We start from the raw sequence: 23,182 nt of genomic DNA, 5'->3' as shown, positions 1-23,182 counted from the left end.
TACCAATCTTACTTCTTATAAGATCAAAATCTGAAAACAAATACAGATTTTTATAGCCAAGAGAACCCCATGAATTGTGTGAGGCAAGGTTCATAATAACTACAAGATTGATGTAATATGTGAAAATTGATGCATGTGATTTACTACCACAACATGTTTTAGAGACAAGCCATATGATCATGTCAATAGATGCAGAAAAACATTTGACAAATCCCAACACTCAATTCTGGGGTGTGGAAGGATGCAGAAGCTCTCATTGGACTAAGAACACAAAGAAATGCCTCAGTCTGATAAAGGTGCTCCCCCAGTGACTTAATTAATATTTTATTGAATGCTGAGAGGCAGGACGCTTTTACCTTAATATCAAAAGTCAGACAACAATGTCTGCTATCACGACCTCTGTGCCACCCTCTGTGGAGAGTGACACCTGTCCAGTAAGGCTGGATTAGGAAGGAAAGGCAGCCAGGTGTGATTGCTGAGGAAAGATTCAGTGGGAATCCAACAGTGAAACTGCAGGCAATCCTATGCTGCTGGCCTAGCAGACTTAAAGGCACAAGAGCAATATTCAAAACACCAGTTGCATGGGGCTGGAGCAATAGCACAGCAGGTAGGGTGTTTGCCTTCCATGCGGCAGACCCGGGTTCAATTCCCAGCATCCTATATGGTCCCCTGAGCACCGCCAGGGGTAATTCCTGAGCACAGAGCCAGGAGAAACCCCTGTGCATCACCAGGTGTGACCCAAAAAGCAAAAAAAAAAAATATACCAGTTCCAGCCAGAGAGATAGCACATCAGGTAAGGCACAGAGCCAACCCAAGTTTGATTGTGCACACCACATATTGGTCTCCTGAAAACTTCCAGTAATGACCTCTGAGCACAGAGCTAGGAGTAAGCCCTGAGCACCACTGGTTGTGGTCCAAAAGCCAAAAAATAAACCAATTACATGTGAACAACAAACAACAGAAATTTCAAAAACTTCCAAAATATTTTCAAGAACTGTACACTGAAGATTGCAAGATATCACTGAGAAAATGAAATATTTAATGAATTGAGGTTGGTGCCATGCCAAGTGACAGGATATTGACTGTTGCTAAGATAATGGTTGTGAGATCTATGCAGTGTCTGTCAGTCTCAGAGGGTTTCAAGCAGTGCTAGATTGATGCAGTGTCCATCAGGCTTCAGTTGGTTCCAAGCTGACTCTGAATCTGATGTGGAAAGCAAAGGAATAAAATATTTCTTTTAAATAAGAAGAGGGGAGGAGAAGGAGGGGGAAGAGGAGGAGGAAAAAGGAAGGAGGAGGAGGAGGAGAGGGAGGAGGATGAGGAGGAAGAGGAGGAGAAGGAGGAGGAGAAGGACAAAGGACCCACACCACAGTTCCCTACTGACCTTCTGCTTGCCACTCCACCATTCCAGTGGACAGGGACAAATAAAGAGAAAGGAGAGCAACCTCCAGCCTAATCCCTCCGCATCTTCCAGGGGGGTTAACTTCAAAGACATGATCACAGCCAACGCAGCAAGAACACTAGAAAGCCCATGGGGAAAGCATCAAGTTCAGTTAGTGAAAACAATATCAACAGAGACCAAATCAACACCAACAAGGTCAGTAAATCGTCAGATAATTACTTTAGTGACAGTAAATTAGTAAAGTAAATTACTTTTTTTTTGGGGGGGGGCTTTTTGGGTCACACCCAGGGATGCACAGGGGTTACTCCTGGCTCATGAACTCAGGAATTACTCCTGGCGGTGCTCAGAGGACCATATGGGATGCTAGAAATAGAACCCAGGTAGGCCGCGTGCAAGGCAAATGCCCTACTCACTATGCTCTCGCTCCAGCTCAGTAAATAACTTTTTTAATGATAAAAATGTTTAATATGTTCAAGAAACTATAGAATGGTAGTCAGCAAAGCACTGGAAGAGTTGAAATGAGAAAACTACTACAATAAGAAATGACAGAAATGAAAAACATGGTATGTGACATTTTTAAAATTCAATAGAAGCTCTGAACAGCAAAAGAACAGCAACTGAGCAAAATATTGAGGAGCTCCTAGAAGAGAAAGAAACTGCTCGAAACAACAAAAGGTGGAAAACAGTCTGAAAAGAAATAAACAGCATACCAGAGAGCTATGGGGTGAATTCAAGTGAAGAATATAAGAACCAAGGGAGTCTCTGAAATACAGGAAGATGAATGTGATTTTTTTAAAAAGTTAAAGAAATCATCAATAATAATTTTCCAAGAGGGTTGAAGGATCCCAATGAAAATAGACCCAACTAGGAAAACTCCAGGACATATTTAACTCAAATGACAAAATATCAAGACAGAGAAAGAATATTAATAGCAGCAAGATCAAAAGAAGAACTTATATACAAAGGAAAGCCCATAAGATGTACAGCAGATCTATCAAATGAGACTCTATGAGCCAGAAAACTATGGAAAGATATAGAACAAAAGCTAAACAAAATGAACTCTTCACCAAGGGGGCTGAAGTGATGATAGTACAGTAGGTAGGGTATTTGATCCTTGGCATCCCATATAGTTCCCTGAGCATAGCCAGGGGCAGTTCCTGGGTGCAAAGCCAAGAGTGAGCCCAGATCACCACTAGGTGTGACTCAAAAACAGAAACAAAGAAACAAACAAAAAACAAATATACATAGACAGGCAACAGCTTACAGAATTCATTAGCCTTAAAATCAGTTTTGTTAAAAGTTTTAAAATAGGGCTGGAGTGATAGCACAGTGGGTAGGGCATTTGCCTTGCACGCGGCCTGACCCTACTTTGATTTCCAGCGTCCCATATGGTCCCCTGAGCAAGACTAGGAGTAATTCCTGAGTGCATGAACCAGGAGTAACCCCTGTGCTTCGCTGGGTGTTACCCAAAAATCAAAAAAAAAGTGTTAGAATAGCTTATTTAAGGACAGGACAAACTCTCCAACATGTGGCATTGAGTATGTCACACTCACTAACAGTGCAAATGGTTGTCCTCTACTAGATTAGAAAAGGTTAAAAACACGTAGCAGTAAATCATCACAAATTGACTTTTATTGACTTATTTTCTGATAATTCTACTTGTCATTCCTTTAAGTTTTGTTGAAGCAAATAATATGAAATGCATCTGATATACGCCTGCCAAACCCCTTGGCTCGCTGGGGGGTGGGAGGAAATCTGTAGACATTGGTGGAGGGAAGGAGACACTGGTGGAGGGATTAGTGTTAGAACATTATATGCTTGAAAAAACTCCTTTATGAACAAAAAAATAAATAGTATCTAATTCAGGAAAAGGGAGGAGGAGGAGGTGGAGGAGATCGACAGATGGACGCAGCCAAGGTGAAGTCTCAGAGCACCAGTAATCAGGACTGCATGATATTGGCATGAAGATGAACTGACAGATTAGTGGAACACAAAGACAAGAGTAGAGCCATACTTAGAAGGATAACTAATTTTTGCCAAAAATTCAAAGGCAATTTAATGGAAAAATAAGAATCTTTTCAACAAGTAATGGTAGGAAAATTGAACACCTAGACTCCCCAAAATTAGTTTTAATGCACGCTTTGCCCCATATAGAATAAACTCAAGGACGAGGAGATAATGCAACAAGTGGGTGCTTGCTTTGCTTGCAACCACCCCAGGCTTATCCCTGGCACTGAATTTGGTCCCCCAAGCACTGCCACAAGTGATCCCTGAGTACAGCGGATGTGCCTTCCCAAAAAAAACCCTACATAAATGAATTCAAAATAGCTCATAGACCTAAACTTAAAGTCTAAAACCGTTTTAAGAACCATGAAAAAAATTAAGCCCCAAAGAACTTAGATATGCTTAAATTCCATTTTCTGTTGCCAAGGGGAGCTTGGGTTAGCAAGCTGGGGTGGGGGAGAAGGAGTAAGAGTGGACCACCAATGCACCCTCAGGGAGAAGAGAAACATGTTGCTCAGCCACATCCGTTTCAGGTGGAGAGGACTGACCGCAATCTGGCCCACAGCCTGCACACTGACACTCATCTCGGCACAGCCGCCCACCAGCAGGTCCACCCTGGTGAGTCTCGTGGGCCAGTGGGAGCAAGCAGCTTCCACAAAAGCACACTTCCTGAGTCCCACAGTGGGAGACTGACCCCTATGCAGTGGCCAGACTTCACTGACCAGCAGGAAGTGCAGTTCAAAGTCACCAAGGACACAGCACTGCGCAGTGGTCATAGCACAGACAGACAGTGATGCTGAGCGCAGGCCAGGCCAGGGATTCGTGCACACCCCCAAAGTGTGAGACCCTGGAAGACGGTTTGTAGCTTCTGGTAAGTGCACGCAGACACACATAGTCCAGCTGCCTGCTCTACACACCCCAAAGAAACACAAGTGCATGCTCCCGGCAGATGGGTGAGAGCGTCAGAACCACTCACAACTCAGAAGCCCGGAAGCCCACCCACTGTAGAACAGACGAGCCTCGTGTCCGCACACCCAGCAGAGTGGGATCACGTGCACGCAGAGCACAGCACTCCTGCGTGCTGAGTCGAAGGGGCACAGTCTGAGCCCTCTCGCAGGAAGGGGACACAGGCAAAGCTAACCTGTGGGTCAGGACTGTAGGGGAAAGTGAGAGGGGTGGGGCTCAGGGACCCTGGCCCAAACCGGCTTCTGCTCAGATGGGGGTTTCACTGGCATTCAGGCTGCGGAAGAGGGCTGGGGTGGCCAAAGGGAGAAGGTCAGTCTTGCCTGCACGAAGCCCTGAATCCAGTTGCAGCAGCTCATGGTCCCCAGCACCCACAGACCCGAGAAACTGTGCATCTCTGGGTCCAACACCGGAGCTTCTGACCACAGAATGGGGCCTCTTGCCAGGAGCATCCCTGGGTCCCTGAGAACAGCTTGGGGTGCTCCAGAAAGAACCTAAGATTGTGGTGCTTTTCACTGTCTTTACTCTTTACTCTGGTGGAAGGTCCACACTGAAAGCGAGGCACCAGTGGGGAATGCACCGCATCCGTGAGTGTGTGCAGACCTGAGAGCTGCTCAGAGAAAGAATCCTGATGTTAGCAGGGGGTTAACTGGACGTATGCTTGAGATCACTTCAGAGTATGGGCGAGTATCAAATAATCATACAGGATACCTGGAGCTCATCATGTAACAAGTCAATGTCATCTTAATATAAATAAATTTAAAAATGCAAAGTACTGTCCAAGTTTTTATCATATATTTGCCCATCAAAAATATAAGCAAATGGAAATGGTAGCCTACTAGAAATAAAAACGGTGAAAGTTTACACACCATAAGAAAGAAGAAGAAAGAAAGAAAGAAAGAAAGAAAGAAAGACAGAAAAAAGAGCTAAAGCAGTAACGCAGCTCATTCCTTTGGGTCTCCACTGTTTTGTTTTGGCTCCACACACAAGGTCTGGCTCTCCCTGGGCCCTGGGCCTGATGCTCCCCGTGGAACACAAACAGGAGGGGTGCCGTCAGCTCTGAGCGGCCTGGCTGTGGCTGGCACCGGTGCAAGGCCACAAGTGGGCTGAGCAGCCTCTAACAGGGACTGTCTGACAGGTGGAAACTGGTCCCCAGGAGCTCTGCACAGCTGCCGACCCTGTCACTCTCCAGCAGCAGCTGGGCTCTCCACAGGGAGTCCGAAGGGAGTGGGAGGTGTGGAGTGGGCCCAGGCCGGAGCCCTGCTCAGCTTCCCTTCACACCTGTCTCGCTCTGCACCCAGGATGCCGACTCCCAGGAGGGTATCACGGTGCTAATTGCTTGTTTGAGCTTAGTTGGCTCCTCAGAACTGAGCCCTCTGGAGAATCTGGCGTTGTTGCTAATTGGGATAGTCCCCCTGCATCTCCCCATGTCTAACGAGCAGGAGCGAGCACTTCCTAATGGGGCTGGGGAGGAGACTCCTTACTTTTTAATGACACCCCCAGGGCAGAGCTCCTCTGGCTCCCAGCTCCCAAGCAACTCCCCTCAAAGTGACTTGGCACTTTGTCAGTTGTACTTTTGATTGGACACTAGAGGGTAAGGAACTTGTTCCCGGTGGCCTGAGGAGCAAGAACTTTTCCTCACACATGGGCTCAGAAGAGCGCCCTTGGTTGGCCCAGGCCAGAGGAGAGGTGCAGGGAGCCGTGTGGCCTGTGCAGCATGTCAGGCCAGCGCATCTCAGCTAACCACCCTTATGGGCTGAGGTTTGTGCACCTCGGGTGTCTCTCCCCAGAAAGTGTCTCCTCGGGAGGTATTTCCCAGCAGGTGTCTCCGAGCAGGTGTCTCATAACATGTTTAACTTCAGCACATATCTCCTCCACTACCCTCCAGCTGGTGCCTCCTCAGGTGTCTCCTCAGGTGTCTCCCTGCAGGTACTTCAGAACAAATGTACCTTCAGCAGGTGCCTCACAGCAGGTGTCTCCTCAGCAGATGTATCCGCAGGTAGCTCTTCAGCAGGTGTCTCAGGAAAGGTGCGCCTTCAGCAGGTGTCTCCCAGCAGGTGCTTCAGAACAGATGTACCTTCCGCAGGTGCCTCACAGCAGGTGTGCCCTGCCAGCGCCTCTCCTTCCTGGGAAGAAAACTGGGACGAGCTGCAGCTGTGTGGATGGGGCTGCTCACCCTGAGTCTCTGGGATGAGCAAGGAATTCCACCGTGCAGGTCCAAGAGGGATGGGCCGTGGGTGTCACTAGCATCGTCTGGGCTCTCAAGGCTCCCAGGCTCAGTCAGGGCACGGAGGCTCCAGGTTGCGTGCAAAGCCTCGTTGTTGGGAGAGGAAAAGGCTCCCCAGTTTTTCTATGAATTCAATATAACAAACTTAAAATCCCTAAAATCTATAAGTAGTCACAAAATTATTCTACAGTTTGCCTATTTTGAAGATGAGGATCAAAGTCTCAGGACTGGCACTGGCTGAGTTTCAGGGTTACTCTAAGGCTGCAGGAACCAAGACATGGGTAAGGGGAGGGACAGACAGTGGCCCAGGGAATACAGCAGGGACCTCCATCTCGGGCCCATGAGTGTAAAAAAATAATTTCCACTGGAACACTTGATCTATGTATGAGCTAGGCTTTAACCATAAATGACCCCTAAAAGGGCACATACCCCTAAATGGGCACTTACCTTACAGTAGAATCGTTTTGTCAAAGATCGGGTGATGGGATGTGAGGTCCATTCTTCCTGCCGTCACACAAGAACTTCGAAGAGGGGTTCTGCTGCCTTGTGGGGGGGAGAAAAAGACCCCCTCTCCCATTAGTGGAAAGAGAAGATAAGAATAAAAGAAATCCTTGGTGGTGGGTGAGGGCACACCAGGGGTGCTCAGGGATTATTCCTGGCTCTGCACTCAGGGGTCACTCCTCACAGAGCTCAGGGGACCATATGTGTCACTGTGGATCAAACTCAGGTTGGCTGATGCAAGATAAACACCCAACCCACTGTACAATCACTCCAGCCCTGAAAACTACAGGAAAGAAATTAATTTTTATTATTCATCATGAAATTATAAAGTTATTCATTGAGTTTCAGGCATACATTGTCTCAACACTGATCTCTTCACCAGTGTCCACTTCCCTCCATCTCCACTTCCCAAATGCCCACCCCCAGTCGCTTCCCACCCGCAAGTCTGCTTCTCTGAGAGGCCCTTTCACAGGACTTTCCGCTCTGTGGTGGGCGATCCTGCTGCCAGGAGGGTTCCACACACACTCCGCCCCCTCCCAGCACCTCTTCCTCCTCCCGGCTGAACGCTTCCCTGCCCCACAGACTTGGCCCTCCCTATCCCGTCCCCAGCCCCCTCGGGTGGCCTGTTTCCTGCTGAAGGCCAGAGCTCGTGTCCTCTGTTTCCCTGGTCCCTGGGTGTTGGAGTACATGGAGCTTAGGTATATCAGATTGTACCCATCACAGTGCTCCCGAGTCACTCCCATTACTTTGTCAGTCTGTAACCACTTCTATGCTCTCTTCCCCAACCAATTTGTAAGGTCTCATCCTTCTTAGACACTGAAGCTGTACTGTAAGTTAATATTGCCTTTCTCCTCCCTTATGTCTTTGAGCAGTTTACCTTAATGCAATGTCCTTTTGTATAGATACAGGAAGACAATTAATATGCTCGGTAACTTAGGAATTGATTGGCTTTGAATATTATTCACTCCTGGGCATCTGCCTTCTCAACTTAAGCCTCAGTTGCCCTCACTTCCTAGCGCCCCCAAAAGCAGGGTCCCCACGTGGGACTGGATGGAACCAGGGCAAGCCGGTAAGTTATGTGCTACCCTGGCATCGCGATGAGCCAGGCCAAGGTGCCACGATTCTTAACTATAAGTTAAGAGGTTGCTCATAGGTTGTCATGATCCAAAAGTAACAACGAGACTAGGGCCCTGCTGCTAGGAATAGGAAAGATATCTGGCCTGAGCACTGCAGTCTGAGATCGAGATGGCCCTAGGAGAGCAATTCTATAAGCTCAAAGTATTTCTTACTGTGTCCATACAAAATGATTAATATTATGTATGCTTATATATTGGTTGGACAAGGAGAGGAGAAACACGTCCTAGAAGCAGTTTCCTGTGTGTCCTGACTAGCTTGTATGAGACTGAACTTTCTCCCCTTCAAACTGTCTTCAGTAAATGCTTTCAGTATATTGAGACAGTTTCCCTTTTCTCTCAGGAACCTAGCTGACCTTAGGTATACAGATCCCAGGTGCTAAGCCAGGCCTGGTCTTTGGGATGTAGACGCCTGGCTCCAGGCTGGCTGATTTTGGAGATGTAGATTCCAAGCTCTAGCAGACTGGTCTTTGTTGTGCTAATCTAAGTGCTTGTAGCTTGTGAAAAGGTGAGGCCAGGATTACTGGCCTGCGGATGTAAGGAAACAAAGTATGTTTGCCGCCTCAGTGTTCTTTCTGTAACTCCTTTTGATGACATCATTATATTGCGCCCTTTAGAGGTACTATGATCTATATAAGGGAGATTTCAGGGCTCTCTGGGGGGACACGTGCATCAGAGAACCTGGGAAGATGGGGCTGAGGACAGAAGCTGAGAGAACAAAGGCGCACGTGCTTGAGGATTCCTGAGGCCTCCATGACATACATCTCTTCCATGTAATAAACTGCTGCTAAGACCAACCAGCCTGGTCCCCGTTTCCTTCCTTCGCCTGACCATCGCCATCGACCTCCGTGGAGTGGGGAAACGGCCTGACCGCCGGCCTTTTTATTTTTTGTGTGTTTACACAACTGGGTGTTCGCTATTCCCCTGTTCGGTCTCCTCATGTCCCACATAGGAGAGACACCATTCTGCATGAGTCTCTCCCTCTGACTAACCTCCCCCGACAGGAGACTCTCCACGTCCCTCCAGGGAGCAGCAGACTGCATGACCTTCTCTTTTCTTATGGCCAAGTAATATTCCATTGTGTACATGTACCACAGTTTCCTTATCCAGTCATTTGTTCCTGGACACGGGTTGTTTCTAGATTTTGACTACTGTCAATAGTGCTGCAAGTAACACAGAGGTGCAAACATTACTTTTCCATTTTTGTTGGGGGGAGGAGGCTTGGAGTATATTCCAAGAAGAGGTGTTGCTGGGTCAAACAGAAGCTCAATTCCTGTATTTTTCTTTCAGAATGTCCATATTGATTTCCCAGAGAAAATGGATCAGTCAACATTCCCACCAGCAGTGAATGAGGGTCCCTTACTCCCACATCTATGCCACACTGGTTGTTCTTGATCTTCTTTTTTTTTAATTTTTATTTATTTATTTATTTATTTTGAATATCCATCCCTCCACCAGTGACCATTTCCCACCACCACGGATCTCAGTTTCCCTTCCACCCCCCATCCCCCCCATCCCACCCTGCCTCTGTGGCAGGGCATTCCCTTTTGTTCTCTCTCTCCTATTGGGTGTTGTGGTTTGTAAAAGAGTTAAGCTTGATTTTCAGGGAAAAAAGTTGGATGATTTACTTTCCATTGATCACTTTGTATATAAGTCCTGGTTCCCGCGTGCCCGAGCTATGCTTGTAGAGACTCATGGTTACCAGGGTTCCATCTGGAGCAGGCGTTGATCTTCTTGATGTGTGCCAGTCTCTGTAGTGTGAGGTGATATCTCATTGTTGTTTTGATTTGCATCTCCCTGATAATCAGTGATGAAAAGCACTTTTTCATGTGCCTTTTGTACATTTTTATTTCTTCTATTTTTATTTATTTATTTATTTATTTGCTTTTTGGGTTATACCCGGTGATGTACAGGGATTATTCCTGGTTCGGGCACTCAGGAATTACTCCTGGCAGTGCCTGGGGGACCATATGGAATGCTGGGAATCGAACCTGGTCGTCTGCGGGCAAGGCAAACGGCCTACCCTCTGTGCTATTGCTCCAACCCCTTTATTTCTTCTTTGAGGAAGTTACTGTTCATTTCTTCTCATTTTTTTTGATGGGGTTGGATTTTTTTTTCTTGTAAAATTCTACTAGTGCTTACATATCTTTGATATCAGATGAATGTGGGGTAAGTAATTTCTCCCTATCCATGGGATGTCATTGTTTTCTTTAAGGTACAGAAGCTTCTTAATTTAATGTAATTCCATTGTTTCTCATTGCTTCCACTTGCTTGATCAGTGGTCTTTCATCCTTGAAGATGCCTTTAGCTTCAATATCATGGAGGGTTCTGCCTACATTTTCCTCTGTGTACCTTATGAATTTGGGTTGCTATCAAGGTCTTTAATCCATTTTGATTTGGCTTTTGTGCATGGCATTCAAGAGATGAGTTCTTTTTTATGTAGTTTTTTACTCATGTAATTTCCCCAATACCACTTTTTGAAGAGGTTTTCCTTCCTCTACTTAAATGACAGAATTCTCAGGGCAAGTTTGAGTTCACTCCTCCCTCCTGCATCTGCCCTTTGCCACCCATGTTGCCACCTCAGCAGCCACCAGTGCTGCCTCTCCCACCCTCTCACTGCCCGAAACAGCAGCTGGAAAGTGGCGGCCGTCTCTTCCCCAAAGCCAGCAAGGGCTGGGCATGAATGATGAACTGTTGCTGTGCATTGCTTATGGCTCTGAAGTTAGGAAATTGAAATTTCAGGTTTAGAAAATTCTGAAGGCTTATAAAATCAAAGTTATCAGATAGAAGGAAATATCTCGGAGTACCAGAAGAACAAAATATGTACTTATCATGTAGAAAGGGGAACACCAAGTGGAGGGTGTTTGGAGGATCCTCCCAGGAGGGGAGATGCAGGCTGAAAGTAGACTGGGCTGAACAATTTCGCCACTCAATGCCTCTTTGTTTGATCACAACACCCAGGAGGAGAGAGAAAACAAAAGGGAATGCCCTGCCACAGTGGCAGGGGGGGATGGGGGGATGGGAGGATGGGGGGGAGGGATATTATCCTGGTGGTGGAAAATGGGCACTGGTGGAGGGATGGGTATTTGATCGTGGTATGACCGAGATCCAAGCACAAAAATTTGTAAATCTACAACTGTACCTCATGGTGTTTCACTAATAAAAAAAAATTAAAAAAAAATATGTACTTATCATGAAAAAATTGAAGTGAAACATTTTGTTATAAGAGTTCAACCTCAAAGTAAAATTAGATTGCCAAGATGGGCTAAAAAGAGATAAAACAGAATATTAGAGAAGACAAAGGAACATTGGGCCTTTAAATTAAACAGACATCCTAAGACTTTATCCTTGCCCCATATTGTGTTTCCAATGACTGTTTTTAAAGATACAAGTTTAAAGTGTACTATATAAGAGTTTGTTTTGGCTATCTGAGCTGCATGTATGAACAAACATAGCAAAACTTCCAAGAACACTTTTGATGTTTGGTGAAAATAATATTCTTACTGTTTATCTTGCAGTTGGACAAATAAAGCTAACCTTACATGTGGTGATTTTTCTGCCCACTGAAGCTCAAGTAGAGATGAGGGTGGAAATGAGAAAAGTCACTTTAGAATACAACCTGCTAAGAAGAGAGTTCTGACTGTTGTTGGGGAGGGAAGGGTGGATGAAGGGTGAAGGGAAAAGATGTGTACTGAAGATGAGTAAGGAGGCTAGAAAAATCAAAAGAAATGTGTCATCGGGGTGTCGTTTTGATAAGAAAGGATAAAAGACTGATGTTTCAAATAGAAACTAGAAAAAAAAATAAAATGATTTTTCAAAAGATAGACCAAGGTTGGGGAGACTTAGTGAAGAAGGTGTGTGTTGATGTAAGGAGGTCTGCCCAGGAGGTTGATCTTAAAGAAGGGAATGCTTCATGGGCAAGCTAAATCAAATCAAATGGACTGTTACAAGAATGTTTAGGGGCCAGAGCAATAGCACAGCGGGTAGGGCGTTTGCCTTGCACGTGGCCGACCTGGGTTCGATCCCCGGCACTCCATATGGTCCCCCAAGCACAGCCAGAAGTAATTCCTGAGTGCAGAGCCAGGAATTACCCCTGAGAATCGCCAGGTGTGACCCAAAAAGAAAATAAATAAATTTGTAAAGTAAAAGTTTAAGATGTATAATGTGCATAAACAAAAGAAACCTTGATTTATCTAATTTACCACAATTATAAAGTATCAGTTTGTGATCAATTTGGTAATCTGCATAGAAACAAAGGCATTGTGTGTACCAGAATAACCTCATGGACTTATAGACTTATGTCAACATGGTCTTGACTTTAAACAAGCTTAGTCTTAAAAAAGGGGTGGGGGGGCTGGAGCCATAGCGCAGCGGGTAGGGCGCTTGCCTTGCACACAGCCAACCCAGGTTCGATTCCCAGCATCCCATATGGTCCCCCAAGCAACACCAGGAGTGATTCCTGAGTGTATGAACCAGGAGTAACTCCTGTGCATTGCTGAGTGTGACCCAAAAAAGCCAAAAAAAGAAAAAGAAAGAAAGAAAGAAAATGAAAAAGTGAAATAAATAAGTAAATAAATAAGCTTAGTCTTTCAGTTTGTTAGTTTGCTTGTTTGTTCGATGTAAGGACCACACCTGACTGTGCTCGGGGTTTACTCTTGACACTGTGCTCAGAGGTCACTTCAGGAAGTGCTCAGAAAACTATATGTGGTGCCAGGGATTGAACACCACAAAATGTCCCACAGTCAACACAAATGCCTTATCCCCTATACTATGTCTCCAAACCCAAGGCAACTTAGTCTTATTTTAAATTATAAGTTTTATAGTACTTTTAACATCTGCATCACTTTAATTAAATGTGCAAATAAATATTGTTTTACAATGACCATATAGAAGTTTAAAACCTCTCACTATATAAAACAAAGGTTCCTGGAAATAAAAATTCTAAGAAATATCTGAGAAATCTTAGCTCCTAAGACAACGCAAACTCATTGCTCTCTGACCTTGTTAAAAAATAAGTACGTCTGGATTTTGTGTATTTGGCAACATTTATAAAATCATGTAAAATACTTAGATTCTAATAATCTGGTTAGTTACAGGTATTATGTTCAGTCATCATTTAGCACAAAGTTGGCACCTCTCTTGTTAGTTAATGGTAATCTGCTCATGACTATTTTGTATTATTTTCTATTTACAATATGTTGTTTACCCTAATGCTTAATGTTCATGGGGACTCATGAGGAAAACTTAGGAAAAATACTCTAAAATATAGATGAAATGAAAATTTTAAATTGCAGGGTTTAAAGGCAAAGTGGGCCTTTAAAATTATTAATAAATAATTGGAATTTCTACATGGAAATTAATGAATGATTGATAATGAGTATAATTTTAAATAATTGGGATCCTATGTTTTATGTTTAGGAGATTCAAGAAACTTTCTATTGAATCTTTAACCTACAGCAATATAATAAACTGAATCTTGCTATAAGTAAAACTGAGACATTTGGTTTGCTCTCCTCCTACCACCAGTGGGCATTCTTTTTTTTTTCAGTAGGCATTCTTTCATGGCAATGTGTTTGCATAAATCCAGGAGGAATTATGAATTGTGTGGAAATTGTGATGCAGGTTATATTATTGTGATTTTTACTGAAACATGAATAATTACTGACATTAAATTTTACAAATGTTATAGAAAAATCCTAATAAAATACTTTCTCATAAAAAACTGGGTCCTTGTTACAACAAGTCCAAGTTGTGCCTGGATTTCCCTAAATCTGTCTTATTCCTTGGCACCTAGTTTGAGTCCCACCAAGGGCCTGGATGGATCCAGAGTAAGCCACCAGATATCTCCAGCTTTGACACCAGCAGGTCAAAGGCCCAGAAGTTCGTCTAGCTCTAATTAGTTGGTTATGGGCACTGTGTTATGAAATAAGCTCGGGTGAAAAGCAATGATAGGCTCTTCTTTCCCCCAAATGGAGGACCTAATTAGAAAAACTAAAACTAGAAGAATGGCCTGATACCTACAGTCTGAGTCAGGTGACAGTCACTCCCTGGGAAGCCCCTTTGTTAACCCTACTGTATTGCCATGAATGCTAGCAGAACAAATCACGCTTCCCTATTCCTTACTGTGATCATGCAAAGTATCTGGACAAGCTTATTGGCACTAAATTAAATTTATTACTATGATTATTTGGTAAAGTAGAACTAGGAATAGGAAAACATGTGTCACTAATACATCAATAAATCAAGATCCTCCGTGAGCTGTATTGCGGATTCACTACCAGGATCTCACCATTCTACAAAGAAGTGATCGTTGATGTCAAGAGAGGGGTGCGGCAGGGTGATACCATTTCACCGAAACTCTTCAGTGCCACCCTCGAGAACATCATGCGACGACTGGAATGGGAAGGAATGGGAGTGAAGATAGATGGCCGGCAACTACACCACCTCTGCTTTGCTGATGACATTGTTTTAATAACACCAAACATCAGCCAAGCGGCACAAATGCTGGCCGACTTTGACCGTGAGTGTGGAAAGGTAGGACTACAGCTGAATCTTACGAAGACAATGTTTATGAGAAACAGCCTCGTTCCTGATACCCCATTCGCTCTCAACGGAACGACCATCTCCGAATGCAACAGCTATGTGTACCTAGGTCGAGAAGTCAACATGACTAATGACCTGGCACCCAAGCTGCGCAGGAGGAAGAGAGCAGCTTGGAACACCTTCAAGAGCGTCGAAGAAATAGCTAAGAGGACGAAGAACCTCCGGCTCTGGGCACATCTCTTTGATTCCACTGTTCTTCCTGCATTAACATACGCCTCAGAGACCTGGGCCCTACGCAAACAGGATGAGAATGCTATTTGGGTCTCCCAAAGAGAAATTGAAAGAGCTATGCTTGGAATATCACGTTTCACTCAAATGAGAGAAAAATCCGGAGTTCCGACATCCGTCGACGATCAAGAATCAGGGACGCTGTCTCGTTTGCCAAGGTGTCAAAAATCAGATGGGCTGGTCACGTAATGAGATTTAAAGACGACCGCTGGACTAGAGCTGTTACCGACTGGATTCCACAGGATGTCAAAAGACCGCGTGGCCGCCCACCTACCAGATGGTCAGACTTCTTCATCAAGATCATGAACAATCGGTTTGAGGCTCTTCATGTTCCCAGAGCGAAGAGATGCCATTGGGCTACACTAGCACGCGACAGGGACAAATGGAGACGTTACTGGCACCCTCTCGAGCAAATCGACGATTAACGGGAAGTTAAGTGATTAAGTGTCACTAATATACAGATTCTAATTATCTTCCCGCAAGGGCAGAGCCTGGCAAGCTCCCTGTGGCATATTCAACATGCCAAAACCAGTGACTATAACAGGTCTCATTCCCCTGACCTTGAAAGAGCCTCCAATCATTGGAAAGACGAGTAAGGAGAGGCTGCTAAAATCTCAGAGCTGGAATGAATAGAGATGTTACTGGCTCCCGCTCGAGTAAATCGACGAACAACAGGATGACAGTGATACAGTGATACAGTGAATTATCTTAGTCCTTTTTATTTTATTTTTTTACTTTTTTACTTACAAAGTAGAATAAACCTGAATTTTTTTCTGACATCTGGCTATGATTTTCTAAATGAATGTCTGTATAAGTGTGTTTGACACACATATTAAGAGCTAATACTCTTCTCTGGATGTGTCACAGTCACAGTCACGGTCCTCCCGTTGTTCATCGATTTGCTCGAGTGGGCCCAGTAACGTCTCCATCATGAGACTTGTTGTTACTGTGTTTGGCATATCGAGTACGTCACGGGTAGCTTGCCAGGCTCTGCCGTGCAGGCGAGATACTCTCGGTAGCTTGGCGGGCTCTCTGAGAGGGGCGGAGGAATCGAACTCGAGTTGGCATGTTGACTGTGTGCAAGGCAAACGCCCTACTGCTGTGCTATCGCTCCAGCCCTCTGGATGTGTAGAGAGCTTGATATAGACTGCTAAAATACTGCCACAGTGATTGTTCCTGGACAAAATTATGCTACTTGTCTGCTTGTCTAAACATCAGAGGATACCACAAACCAGAAGACACTACTATCCAGACATGTTCTAGGTGTAATGCTTAGAAATAATCCCACTAGCAGTTCCCAAAGATCCCATATTTTTTTCCACTTCCATTTGATCATTTTTTTCTTTTGTCTCTATGGAACTGTCTCTTCTTCTGCATTAAGAATGTTTCACAACTATTTAATTAGGATAATCTATTATCAATTCTACAAATAATTGGGAGATTAATTCCATAAAAATAATTGGATAGGGGCTGGAGCCATAGCACAGCGGGTAGGGCATTTGCCTTGCACATGGCCGACCTGGCTTCAAATCTCAGCATCCCACATGGTCCCCGAGCACTGCCAGGAGTAATGCCTGAGTGCAAAGCCAGGAGTAACCCCTGAGCATCGCCGGGTAAGACCCAAAAAGCAAAAAAATATTTGGATAAATCGGCTTATGAGCTATGAAACTTTTTTTAAATGTGGGATTATTAGAAATCAAATGCTTGTAGAGATGGAGAAATAGTGGTGTGGGTGGAACATTTGCACACAGTCAACCCTGATTTGATCCCTGGCACCCTATATGGCCCTCCGAGCCCCACCAGGAGTGATCCCTGAGTGCAGAGCCAATAGTAAGCCCTGAGTACTGCCAGTGTGGCCAAAAAACAAAAACAAAATTTGTCACCCGGAATATATTACAGGTAAAAAGCTACTTTCATGAGAAGGTGCTGGCTAAAGAATGAAAAAAGTTTTAGAAAATAGTTTTAGAAGGGGTGTTCTTCCTGCCAGGTAACTTTGTCCTGGTCCACAATGACCCTATCTATAGGAATTAGTCAGATCTGAGTGGGTGCCCAGCTTCTCAGAAGACTATAAAGTGGACAATGGAGAGTGGGAATTAAAATTAAAAGGAGAGCACAGATCACCAGACTACAACAAAGACAGCATTATGTGCAGGTGGATCAAACTAATCTATAAACTATTTTCTTAAATACCAGCTCGAGAACAGCCCATCTGAGGATATCTGAGGTTGGGTCTTATCTGCTTCACATGTGTAGGAAGAGGTAAGGGAAGACTTTTTTTTTAATTTCATAAGTTAAAAAGCTTTCCCTTGGGGCTGGAGCAATAGTACAGCGGGTAGTGTGTTTGCCTTGCACGCAGACAACCTGGGTTCTATTCCTGGCATCCCATACGGTCCCTGAGCACCACCAGGAGTAATTCCTGAGTGCATGAGCCCGGAGTTACCCCTGTGCATCACCGGTGTGACCAAAAAAAAAAAAAAAAAAAAAACTTGCCCTGTGTTCGCTTTCCCAAGAAAAGGAAAAAGGGGTATTTCTCTGACCATGTCAGTCTCTTCCATTCCGAACCTCCATGGCGTTGTGATCTGGCAGGAATTAGCCAGACTGAATTTAATGAGCCAATTTCCACTGAAATGGAAGAAGATATTGCCAGTGGGAAAAAGAAAGTGAATAAGCATTAGATACTGCATATTGCTTGTCGCTTATCTTATAACCTCTCTTTAACCCTCAGTCTTTGCACTGTCCTTCAACTAAAAAAAAAAAAATCCCACTCTGTGTATGTTTAATGTGGAACCAGATCCCATTACTGCTGGAGGAGGGGTGTGAGGTAGGAGAGAAAAGAGCAGCCTTTTGAGTGGTGTGGGCACTAATCAAACAGGGTTGGCAGTGTACAAATGCCCTGCCCACACCACAACTTGGATAGTATCATGCCCAAGGGCTGCCTCTCCTCAGGGAACTGTCAGCAGCCCTGGTCTAGTCACCCTCCAGAACGCCACTGCAAGGCAATGGGCCAACCCTGGAGAAGGACCAGCTGACCATGGCACCAGGAACTCTTGTCCTCCTCCAAGGACTCCTGAACATGGCACCCAAAACTGACATCCTCCCCAAGGACCCATGACCACCAGCACCAGCTCCCTGCTCTGGCCAGGACCTTAAACTTCTGACTCATTTTCCCAACAAGCCTGGGGTAATGCCCAACTCCCAATCTGAATGGGAGGAGTGTTTGGGCACAGTCCACCGTCTCTGTAGGTTGCTAGGCCCTGAATAAACTTTTTTTTCACATCAACTCTTATGAGTAATTGGTCTTTGAGTGGCAAGCACCCAAAGTTGAGTTTGGCAGCAATTAGTATCCAACATCCAAGGCACAGAAGTGCCTGAGCAAGAAGCCAGGGAAGTCCCTGAAACCATTGAGAGTGGTCAAATTCCTAAAAAGAAACAGGCAAAAATAAAGAACACAATACAATTAAATGGGAAAGAGATGTGACTGTCACCTCCCCAAAGAAGTGCTGCCAGGATGAGCGTCTAGAAGGCAGGTCCAAGGCAGGTCCCAACACAGGCACCCACAGAGAACACAGTTGGACAGTGAGATGCAAATGCCGGCACAAGGTGACCCAGAGATGTGGGGAACACGTATGGGGGGCCACTCACTGGGGCACAGTTCCGGGGGCACTCACTGGGGAACACTCACTTGGACACTCACTGGGGGTGTCACACATGGGCAGCGGGAGCAGGGTCCAGGCGCAGGGACAAGGTCCAGCGGAGGGGACCCAGGGTGCAAGTGCCCTCCTACGAGTTTTCCCCAGGCACCCTGCCTCGACGTTTCTCTTCCTTCTCTTTCCAGAATCACCACTTTTGACCCAGACTTCCCAGAGGGAAGCAGGACACAGGCGACTGGGGTAACCATGAGTTTACGCGACCGTGGGGAGGCCACTGAGGAGCATGGTCAGAACCTGGGGCTGCAGGGCATCTGGGAGTGGAGGTCCACCTGAGAACAGGTCCCAGGGTTCTGGGGTTTGTGACAGGTGACCCAGGAATGAGGTGACCCAGAGATAGCAGAAAATTGGAACAGGAAACCCCAAGGCCATACCCACAGAACACCACGGAACATACTGCAGTTAGACAAAATAGATGCCGTGTATTACTCTCCCCCCTGCCAGAGGAGAGAAGCACACACCCAAAATAACCGCCCCGGCCGGCCGCAGAACATCTGGCTTGCTGCCGTAACTGGCAGAAAGCTCACTGATGTTGCCAAACAGGATGTGAGAAAGATTCGTATAACCCTTGCCTGGACCCAGGATCGAGGCTGGTTGACAGACTGGGACCCTTGTTCCTGGGCTGAGTAAGCCCCTACAGGTTAATGAGGGCTCTTCATTCGGCAAACAAATGCAACCGAGATTTCTGGGACAACTTGACTCTGCAACACATGGAGGCCACCTGGGCAGTGCAAGGAACCAACCAGGTGAGAGCCTACCCTGGACATGCAGGCAGGCAGTGCAGGGGGGTGTGTGAGCATGGCCACGCAGGTGGCGTGGAAGAGTGTGTGGCTGCCGTAGTCGGTGGGAGAGCATACAGATGCCACAGAGAATGTGGAACAGCATGTGGCCAGTGCAGCCCCACGTCCATGGCCTTCCTGGTGGTGCCTGCTGGCCTCCAGGGTCTCACACAGAGGTCACTCCAGGGAATGTTGGAAACAACCCCAAGAGGTGCCCTCTGGGGTCGCCCCCAGCCTGTGCAGTGGGCCCATCCCCACACAGGGACCACTGCAGACGCCCTCATCAACTAGCCAATGTGGCTCCCTTTCCCCTCTCAGAAGTCCCCAATTCCTAAACCTGAGAACTTCTACCCCAAACACCCACAACAGCTGTGCCCCATGGAGGGAGAGAGAGGCCCAGGGTGGGAGCGTCCCCAACGCTAAGCCCCATAGCCACAGGGGTGGGGGGTGCCCCAGGCTTCTCCAGAAACTGGTCAGAGCTGCGCTAGGCCCGCTCTTCATTCTGGTTCTCAGCCAGGGAGAAGCCTGGACTTGAGCAGAGAAGCTTCTGGAGAGGTTCTTTGGGTCTGCTGCCCTCATGCAGCTCTCAAGCTGCTCACAGTGGTACCCACTGACCCACCCTATCCATAGGAGGGCCCTCAGGGGCACAAGAAAAAGGCCTGGAGGCATACAAGGATGTGCAAGGAGATCCTGGGGGTCCCCCTGCCCTCAGGGTAACCCCCTTAGGTGTCTCCAAGGACAGGAATCAGCAGAGAGGGCACAAGTGGGTGGGTTGCCAAGTGAGGCAGGTCCTCTCAGGTACGCAGGTGCTGCCCCCACCGTGTGCCTGGAGGGGCCCAGTGACCTCTCTGGTCTGTGACAGAGCAGGAGGAGTTCTAGGACCTTCCAGAACTTTCCAGACTTTTCCTCCCTGAGTCTTCTGCTCTGGGCTGGTGCTGGGCCACCTGCCAGGGGCTGTTCCTGACCTCCCTTCCCTTCAGCAGCACAGGACGCCTGTATGTGGACCCCACTTTAATTCATTGTTAAAAGACATCACAGATGACCAGAGCACACGCAGGCCTGGGTCTTATGGGAAAAACGCAGCCTCCAGTTCTGGCCCGGGCACTGAGGCCAGGGCGCATGACCATGGCACCCACACACAAGTCTCCCTGCAGCCTGCATGACGAAGACCCAGTGACCAGTGTTGTGGACACCAGCAGCGTGGGTGGGGCAGGCACTGAGAAACGGGTTCTCCCCAGCTCAAGGGGGTGTGGCCGTGGGACCCGGCTATGGTGGGCAGTGTTTCTGGGCTCCAGCCACCAGCACCAGGCAGGCTGGGCCCAGACTAGTGGGCCCTGCTCCACCCTGCCAGCCTGGTGGGTACGTGGGATCTGTGGCTGCAGCCACACAGCAGAGGAGACCACTGTCAGGAGAGCAGATCAGGAGGAGGGCAGGAGGAGGGAGGACAGGGGAGGGAAGAGGCAAGGAGGAGGGAGGGGAGGGGAAGGGAGGAGCAAGCTCGGCCCCATCCCTGCCTGAGGTGCAGAAGATTACTGAGGGGTGGTCCAGGCTCCACTCGGTTCTCAAGCTAAGACGCCACCAGAGGGAGGGGCACCCACAGCGTTCCCCAGGACCCCCCCCAGGAGTGATCCCTGAGAGAAGAGTCTGAGCACCATCAGGTGTGGCCCAAAAGATGCGAGAGAAAAAAAGAAGAGGGAGAGAGAGAGAGAGACCAAGAAATCACTAGCAAGAAGAGACCAAGAAATCTCCCAGGCTGTAGAGATCTGGGCCCCCAGGGTGAGCACCGGGTCCCAGGGGGTTCCGGAAAAGCACTGCACAGCCCCTCCCAGGGGACACGGGGCCAACTGGCCTGTGACTCGCCACTCACACCTGCCACAGGGAGACCCCAACTTCAGCCGGAGCGTGCACGCTCTTTCAGGGTGAGTCACGACGAGCTGGTGGGTGAGACCAGGGTGCCACATAGGCCAGAGGTCTTCGCTAACACCCACTCAGTGTGCCCCCACACCTGGAGTCCTGTGTTCGCAGCAGCAGGTAAGTGTGGCCAAGAGCCAGCTGCAGCCAGAAGAAGGTTCCAGACAACTCTCGTTGGGTCTCACCTGTACTGCAGAACTGCCCGGCGCCGGGGTGTGACTCCAGGACCCCTAGGCTGGTCATGAGGAGACATGAGGGGTGAAACAGCGGCCAGCTCCCCGAGGCCCACCCTCACAGCTCCCACCCTGGTCTCGTGGTGCTTTGTGGTACTCATGGGACCTGTGGTACTGATGGTTCTCATGGCCCTTGTGAACACCGAGCATCACTGGGTCCGTGGTAGGGAGGGCATGTGTGCCCTTTTCTCTTTGATAATCTACATCTGACCTCCAGGGCCTCAGCACGCCCCCACAGGGAACAGAAGTTCCAGCCTTCAAGATGAGCCACAGCACCCTGTCCAGGCATGCAGAGGGCGCTGAGCCCGAGGCCAGCCCCCGCCCCTTACTTCCCCCACACGCACCTCCCCAGGGCCTGTTTCACATCCTGGTTCCGCAGCGTGTAGATGAAGGGGTTCAGCACAGGCGTGACGATGGTGTTGAGCACCGTGATGGCCTTGGTCAGGTCCAGCGAGCTCTCCACGGAGGTGCGTACGTGCAGGAAGATGGTGGAGCCGTACCAGATGAGCACGACCGTTAGGTGAGAGGAGCAGGTGGAGAAGGCCCGGCGCCGGCCCCCCGCTGAGGGGATGCGGACGATGGTGGCAATGATGTAGGCATAGGAAACCAGCGTGATGAAGCAGGAGCCCAGGATGACGCAGAAGGCGATGCCGAAGGACGTCAGCTCCACTGCCCGGGTGTCCGAGCAGGACAGCACGATCCAGGGCGCGATGTCACAGAAGAAGTGGTTGATGACCCGGGAGCCACAGAAAGACAGGCGGACGATGAGGGCCACGGGCACCGTGATGGCAGAGAAGCCACAGAGCCAGGAGCCCAGGGCTAGCCGGACGCAGAGCCCAGGGGTCATAAGACTGCTGTAGCGCAGGGGCAGACAGATGGCGAGGTAGCGGTCATAGGCCATGGCAGCCAGCAGGAAGTACTCGGTGCAGCCCAGCGAGAAGACAAAGTACATCTGCATGGCGCAGCCCGCAAACGAGATGGTCCGGCTCTGCGAGCTGAAGGTGGCCAGGGCCTTGGGCACACAGGCTGTGGTGAACCAGACCTCCAGGAAGGACAGGTTGCAGAGGAAGAAGTACATGGGGGTCTGCAGGCGCCGATGCGCCCCCACCAGGGAGATGATGGCCACATTTCCGGCCACCGTGAGCAGGTACATGACCAGGAAGAGCAGGAAGAGCCCGGTCTGCAGGCTGCGGGGGCCCGGGAAGCCCAGCAGGACGAAGGGCCCCTGTGTGGAGAGGTTCTGGCTGTGGGCCCAGGCCATGGGGAGCTGTGGAAACAGACGGGGTGCCTAATGGAACATCCTCCTGACGCTGCCGCAAAGACCCCCAGTGGACCTTCAGCCGCGGCCAGGGCTCCTTTGTCGGAGGAACACTCCCAAGTCAGGCTCCCCCTGCAGGGCACTGTGAACAGCAGCCTGGTGCCTGCTGGCAGGGATTGGTCAGGGCCTCCACAGCCTCCACAACGTCCCTGCCTCACCCTCTGCATACAGTG

At 48.0% G+C, this 23,182-nt stretch overlaps 1 protein-coding gene across 1 annotated transcript; it reads right to left on the bottom strand.

Annotated features, from left to right (window-relative positions):
- Window positions 1-22,016: 22,016 nt before the first annotated feature.
- LOC130015927 (olfactory receptor 287) lies at window positions 22,017-22,952 on the bottom strand. Its single transcript, XM_056106661.1, has one exon. It carries the CDS (start codon window positions 22,950-22,952, stop codon window positions 22,017-22,019), a length of 936 nt encoding a protein of 311 aa, XP_055962636.1.
- Between the last annotated feature and the right edge of the window lie 230 nt (window positions 22,953-23,182).

Source organism: Sorex fumeus, unplaced genomic scaffold, assembly GCF_029834395.1.
Source record: "Sorex fumeus unplaced genomic scaffold, SorFum_2.1 ptg000142l, whole genome shotgun sequence".
Taxonomy (NCBI): domain Eukaryota; kingdom Metazoa; phylum Chordata; class Mammalia; order Eulipotyphla; family Soricidae; genus Sorex; species Sorex fumeus.
The sequence above is the reverse complement of the archived record's forward strand: the minus strand, read 5'-3'. Positions and strand labels throughout refer to the sequence as shown.